Genomic DNA, 7,578 nt, shown 5'->3' with positions numbered 1-7,578 from the left:
ATAGGCTTAAAAATATTTTTCTGTACAAAAGGGAGGCCTTTTGGAAAATGTTTGGAAACCACTGCGGTAAAACCAAGACCTTTATGTTTTTGACAGATAATGATTCTTTATTCTTTTGAATAAGACAATGGACACTATTTGTATTTTTAAACCAATAATTTTTTTCTTAATGTTGGGGCATGGGGGGCCCCAGGTCCTTGGACTTTGCTTAGGGCCCCCAAAATGGTAAACACGCCACTGCCAGGGGGGCCCCAGTTTATGACATTTTATGAAATACATTAATTTATCATGAATTCTGTGTAATTTAACCTAAAAAATAGGGCCACTAACCAAAAGCACTACTTAGTTATACTTATTTAGAATAATTTTAGAGTTTAAGAACAGTTTTTGTCACAAATTTTCTTTGGGGGGCCTCAAAGTAATGCATTGTTTACAAGGGGGGCCGCACGCTGAAAAAGTTTGGGAACCACTGCTCTAGGACACACTAAAGCAGTGGTTCTCAACTCCAGTCCTCGGGGGCCCCCCTCGCAGAACATTTTAGATGTCTCCATATATAAAACACCTGATTCAGTTCATCAGCTTGTAAGTGTGTTAATTAAGGAAAAGTTTCAAATATGCTGGAAGGAGCCTAATGAGTGGAATCCGGTGTTTCATATAAGGAGACATCTAAACATTCTGGGAGGGGGGGCCCGAGGACTGGAGTTGAGAACCACTGCACTAGAGTTAAGGACTTTTGCCTTTGAGGAGCAGTTTGTTTAAAGGGCCTTTACATTACCTTTTTTGCATTCAACATGACTCAGACTAAATCAATAAGTTCTAGTTTTAAAAAAACAACAATGTAGAAAGATTATTGAGAACACAAAAAATAACTGGACACAAAACATGAATTATTTACAAAAATTACAATCATGTTTTATTGTGTTAACATCAAATTAAATTATTAAGACATGCAGCATGGTATTTTTACCTACAAAAAATAAGGAGCAAACCACTTCACCCATTAAATGTTGGAAAATTTACATTTTTTCATTTTTATTGCTTGAATAGTGAGTAAACGTGAAATCCCTCATAACCCTTACACCATTTAAACACATAAAATGTGTGATGAAGATAAAAGTAACATTCGGCAGACACGTCATTTAAAATGAAAATATGTGTGCATAAGCACACGGACCACACACAAAAACATGCTAAACAAACAACTTAGAAGTCCAGCTCGTTGACCCTATGAGTGCACAAGAAAAGGGTCCAGGAGGAACTGATGAACAGACCCAACCATTCATGTCCTTCACTAGTGTCGTGTGTGGAAGCATGGAGGTTTAATTTATAAAGATAGCTGGTTTCCACATAACGGCGACTTTTCAGGAGAACTGGAGCTGTTGCACACCTGGGATCTAGGACATGAAACAACATCTCTTTAACAACAGCCTGTAAAATCTAATCCCATACAACTGCCCTAAAAAGTATTTAGACACTTATGCAACACTAAAACTGTTCCTGGACCTAGAAACTTTCTCTAGAAGTCACACATGTATAGCTAATCACATTAACTACTATAGAGATGTGCTACAAAAGTTTGATCTGGAAACTGTGCAAATATATTTTTGTCTTAAAAAGCATATTATATGTACTAAAATAAACTTTTATGTATATAAAATTAATTTTATTCCTACCTGCTGATATGAAGTGGTGTAAACCATAACATTTTGCTGCTGTCCATCAGCTGTTATAATCCCTGCAGGTAGTTGATTTGCTGAAAAGAGAAAAAATGACATTGTGTTAATTCAAAGCCATAACAATGTCCATTTATTTTTCTAGATTATGAACTATTAAAACATTAGTGAAACCTATTAACCTGCCCCACCAATAACTTAACTATCTTTGCTAATAAAGAATTACTTACAGAAAGTGTCCTCTGTAAGCTCCTCCCCCATGCCTTCAGAAACAGTTACAGCACCTATACCTTTTTCTCCTTTCATGGCCTGAAAACAAACAAACCAATACCATGTACTGAACCAATGAAAAGAAGAAGAGCAGAATAGATAGAAAACTATACCCACTGTGAGATCAGGAGCCATTATAAAAATAAACTTAGTCCTCAATCTCCACCACATTTAGGGTGTATTCACATTATGTGAAAGTTCGGTTTGTTTGGCTAGTGTAATCGCTCCGTACTGTACCAGGGTGCGGTACGCTTAGCCGTCCCCGAGTACGCTTTGCAGAGGTGGTCTCGGGTACATTTAGCATGATCGGGGGCAGCGCATGCGCGTTGGAAACTTCAGCTGTCACTGTACAACCAGGGACAGACTGGCCATCTAGAAATTCTGGAGAAAGGGGCAGTGATGCAATCATTTTTGCTTATAATAAACCGAAACGGATGCGAAGGAGAGTGGGCTTATGATGGCAAGAAAACAACGTAAAGATAAAGCCATGAACTCATAATTATGAGGAACTCCATCAAGCATCTCTTTCAGTTTTCTTCAAAACAATCGCATCTCTAACGATGCAATCACACGGGCATAAGTGTTGACGCTTCCCATTCACTTTTAATGGTTGACGTCAAGCGTTGGCGAACTGAATTGTGGATCCGTCGACGCCGCATCAGTGCGGTTGCTCGCGGCAGAAGTTGAACATTTCTCAACTTTTCAAGCGGCAACGCGTGCGTCAGCCAATCATATCGCCTTATGCAAATAACCTAGGCAGAGCCAGCCAATTACGTTTATGGAAGACCGGAGCTTGTGTTGCGGCCACAGTGATTGGCTGTTGGCCACGCTTCAGACAAGCCTTCCGTTAAGCGTTATCGCTTACGCCCCGTGTGAATGTACCGTAAATGGTGCAAGCGTCCTCGGGTACAGATCATAAAATGTAGTGTGAGTTTAGACGATCTGGGGATTGGGGGCAATCATGCTCAGTTAAAGTAAACCACCACAGTTTTTCAATATTTTACTATGTTCTTACCTCAACCTAGATGAATTAATACATATTTTTTCAATGCGTGCACTTAATCTTTGTACAGCTTGTCATGAATGTGTTACCATTTAGCCTAGCCCCATTCATTTCTATGGCTCCAAACAGGGATGAATTTAGAAGCTACCAAACATTTCCATGTTTTCCCCCATTTATTTAAAGACTGTTACATGAGTAGTTACACCAGAAAGTATGGTGGCACAGGAATGAATGGGGCTAGGCTAAATGCTAACACATTCAAGAAGCGCTGTACAAAGATTAAAAGTGCTCGCATTGAAAAAAGATTGGTATGTATTAATTCATCTGAGTTGAGGTAAGAACATAGTAAAATATTGAAAAACAGTGGTGTTTTCCTTTAAGATATATGTTAGCGTGCCTTTAGTCTCACATAAAGCTAATATTGACTTAGTGTAATATAATATTAATAACATTAGTGTAATATAATATTAATAACAATACCTCTCTGAACTTCTGCAGGTAGAGCTTAAGAGGTTCCACATACATGTCGAAACCCAACGTGGACATTGCAAACAGGATGTCTTCACCATTTATGGTCTTGCGCTTTTCCTGGTGGCACCTTTCGCTGGCTTCTGAAGTGATGAAGCTGATGAACTCACTAACACACTCCTGTACACACTCCTTGGCATCCTTGGCTATCTTTTGAGTAGGAGGAAAACACAGAAAACTTTGGTAATTCCAATACCAGACAATGATTTGCTTTTAAATAATGAGAGATGGTTCTGCTAATCTAATTATTATTAAAGGGATAGTTCACCCAAAAATACAAATTCTGACATCATTTACTCACCATTAAGTTGTTACAAATTTCTCTGTTTAAATGCTATTTAATGTATATTCCCATTAATTAACATTTAATGCAATCTTTAAAAACAACCTACTTTTCCAGTTTGGGGAATTGCATTCTTCATGATTCGGGCAACGTTAGCGATGGGAAGATAGATGTCTTGTTCCCTTAGGTTGTCTTTACTTCCATTGCCATCCTCATGGTCGAGTCCCTCATCGCCTTCATCTCAAAATAAAAATATTCAACAAACACATAAATCTCTGTGGATAAACCTAGCTCAATACCTTTACACAATAATCAAAACACTTACCATCCGGACCTTGGAGAACAAAGTGACCACCAGCCATGTATTCTCCTGTTATGCCAAGTTGCGAGGCATCTGTGGTTGATCCGTCTCCGTCCATCTAAAACAAAAATTAAACAATGTATTAACTTAAAATCTACATATCAATGAATAATCAACAGCCATATGTAAATTAAATGTTGTTTACAGAGCTGAAAACAGCAATATTGAGCATCATAATCAAGTGATGCCCATGTATACTAGGTAGGGAGCCCACTACCCTAAGCTTATAGATAGAGCCATTTTGTTGCCCCCTTATGTAGAATTATGCAGAATATTAATTAACATTAACAAATTAAAATTTTATATTAATAGTATTATTATTATTATTATATATTAATTTCACATGATCATCACATTAAGCTTTACAGAAAATAATACAAAACTGATCCAGTCAATTAACATCATATATGAAGTATAGTTTAGTACTTACTACAGTAAACTACAGTTTACTAGATACTATAGTGTGTTTAACCTTACCATTTTTTATGGTGAGGCGTTTATTATTTAGTAGCTGTAGTGGTAAAGTCTTGAAGCAAAGGTTTCAGGTTCCAAACTAAATTTATTTTATTCCACTCGAGCCAAAATATGTCAGATAATCAAAAACATATCAGCATGTATTTAAAAGATCATCTTCTGACCCGCTAGCATCTGACTCCTTTCTTTACACAGTTAACATCAAACACTTCTTATCTGAGATGACGTAAACTCTTTGTTTATTATTTCTCTTATCCTCGACCTGCCAGTTATTTATTACTTTAGTGTTTCCCCTCTAATCTTGGCGAAAACACAGCTGGGTTCTTTCTTTTTAAAAAATAAACTGAACAGAACCTCATAGGGAGGAAGAGGTGGAGATGTAATCCAACACATAAGGGCTTTTCACGCTGCGCTTAACCCAGAGTTATCTTCGTTCTAAACCCTGTTTTTAACCCTAGGTTAAGGATTACTTCACACTTGTAATTTTGATTATGAATAACCATAAATGAACAGCGTGAAACCTGGGGTTAACTATTTCCAGTGTGAAAAGCCCTATATTGAACTATGGATGAGGAAAAAGAGGGTTAGGAAAGGCCCAGGTTAGAAAAAAAAGATGAGGAGAAGGCAAAAGGTAAAGTATGCATGCTGCTGTGTCATCTCATTACGAGTATAATATGTATATAATTAAAGGGACACTCCACTTTTTTGAAAATATGCTCATTTTCCAGCTCCCTTAGAGTTACTGTGGGCTCACAGCAGATGCGTTTGAGGCATCAAATTCACATCTACAGTGCATAGCTGGATGCTTGAACATTTTGAGTGTACTCGCTTCATTCGCACGTGAAATTCTAGTCATCGAGACATTCACTCGGAAATTTGTGTCATGGGAGGGGATTCTGCGACTCTGCTCACTTCCTGTAATTACGTCACTACTAGAGCAAGCTCCTGATTGGTTAACTCGGCACATTTTCCACCAAAGATCAGATTTTTCAACTAGGGCATTTCCTGCGGCAACGCTCAATTTGTGCGAATAAAGGGAATCGCGTCTACCGCACAGCACTAAACGCCTTATTCACGCCACGAGACTTCCAGATGTGCGTCAACGCGTCTTTACATTGAAATCACTCACGCTTGATGCCTCTACAGCGGCTGGTGTGAATGCAACAAAAAGATTTTTACAGTTTTGGAATCCATTCAGCCGATCTCTGGGTCTGGCGGTACCACTTTTAGCATAGCTTAGCATAATCCATTGAATCTGATTAGACCATTTAGCATCACGCTCAAAAATAACCAAAGAGTTTCGGTATTTTCCCTATTTAAACTTGACTCTTCTGTAGTTACATAGTGTACTAAGACCGACGGAAAATTAAAAGTTGCAATTTTCTAGGCGAATATGCTATGCAATTACAAAGTCAATACTGTGACTGAAAATGTGAAAGAAATAACAGAATTTAAACTCTATATTTACACAAATATTGTGCTTTAAATGTTTAAAAATCTCTGCGTTCCTATGTCGATATCAGAAATTACCCAAAGCCTATTTGAGTTTGAGACCCCTGCATTACAGCATTTATCACTGACACTGACTGACATTCAGGGTGCACCGTATATATTTTATTTATTATTAAGGTAAGCCTATGTTTATTGGACAGTGATTTCACTTTTTTTTGCATGCAGCTACTTAACTTTTTTTATATTATATATATAGTTTTAAAGGTTTCATAGACTTGGCAAATACATTTTTTCAAAAGGTTTGTTTTTGCTAGAGACATCAATTTTGGGCATTTTTCCTGAGGCCTTTTTTATATGCATATCGTTATCGGATTTATGCCGAATAGAAGTCAGACAAAATTAGGAAGTCAGACATATCGTCTATCCCTATATAGTTCCAGTGTATCATATCAATAAATAAATGAAACCCAGCAAACACTACAAAACAGAATATCTGGATCTCTATGGTGATTTTTTTAAACATATATTTTTTAACATATTGTTGACATACCACAATGATTAATTAAATGAGCTAAACAACTCGTTTAGCTACCTTGCTAGCAATGAGAGGTAAGATGAAAACATTAAAAAAGACTAACGGGATTTATCCATTCAACTATTTCCGCCTTAAGAGTTATCGTACATAAATGTATGAAAACCCACAAGGAAGGAACGTGCTAAGATAAACAAGCAAAAAGCAAACAGCGCAAATGCACGTACTGTCGTAAACAAAGGGCCGCGCGCTTTGTTAAGCTTGTAACAGTTACTGTAACAACACTGATCTGTTTTCCGATCCCCGCGCCTAATTTATCATTCACCCTACCAACTAATAATAAAAGAGTCGCGCGCGGAGATTTCCATTTGGTGTAACGCAATATTGGTTAGCAATCATTGGCCGGAGCCGCACACTAACCTGCGATGAAGCCCTGGTTGGTTCTCGTTTCAGTTCAGCCGTGTGGTTGGACAGAAAATGGCTGCAGGAGAGCCAGTCCCTGTGCAGGTCTCAACTCCGCTACTGTGGACAGATCGCGCTCAGCCACCAGGTGGCTGTAGATAGTTGTTTCTAAAGCAATAATAGGCGTGTTCAGCTTTATGTGGCGTTGCGCAGACTTATAATATTAAAATATCGCGAGATGAATTCCACAGCTGAGCTTTAAAATGCTCTCGCGATACTGGGATGTCAGATCGTGGTCATTCTGCGCAGCACCGAATGAAGTCGAACACGCTTATACATTTTTTGGGAGCTACTGCCACATTAGTTACTCTAATATTGTTTAACATATTTCTAGTAGTGACATATTTTATATTTTTAAAACATACATGTAAAAAAACACTATATACATGTATTAAAATTGTATATTCTATAGTGTGAACCCTGATTATATACAGTTTAACCTCTTTCAGTAGAAAACAAAATTGAAAAAAAAAAATATTTTTTATCGTTTAAAAAGCATGCCTGTGTGAGACCTCAAGAAGCTGATTGATAATAAAATGC

At 37.6% G+C, this 7,578-nt stretch overlaps 1 protein-coding gene across 1 annotated transcript; it reads right to left on the bottom strand.

Moving 5' to 3' along the window:
- Positions 1-887: 887 nt before the first annotated feature.
- Positions 888-7,153, bottom strand: nfybb (nuclear transcription factor Y, beta b). The gene is made up of 7 exons (XM_065292010.1): positions 6,997-7,153; positions 4,083-4,176; positions 3,867-3,997; positions 3,427-3,624; positions 1,904-1,982; positions 1,674-1,753; positions 888-1,394 (listed from the first exon to the last, which is right to left on the bottom strand). Exons 2-7 carry the CDS (start codon positions 4,174-4,176, stop codon positions 1,362-1,364), a joined length of 615 nt encoding a protein of 204 aa, XP_065148082.1. The 5' UTR covers positions 6,997-7,153; the 3' UTR covers positions 888-1,361.
- Positions 7,154-7,578: the final 425 nt, after the last annotated feature.

The sequence above is a fragment of the Paramisgurnus dabryanus genome, chromosome 23 (genome assembly GCF_030506205.2).
Source record: "Paramisgurnus dabryanus chromosome 23, PD_genome_1.1, whole genome shotgun sequence".
NCBI lineage: Eukaryota > Metazoa > Chordata > Actinopteri > Cypriniformes > Cobitidae > Paramisgurnus > Paramisgurnus dabryanus.
Note: the sequence above shows the minus strand (reverse complement) of the source record. Positions and strands in the feature narration are given on the sequence as shown.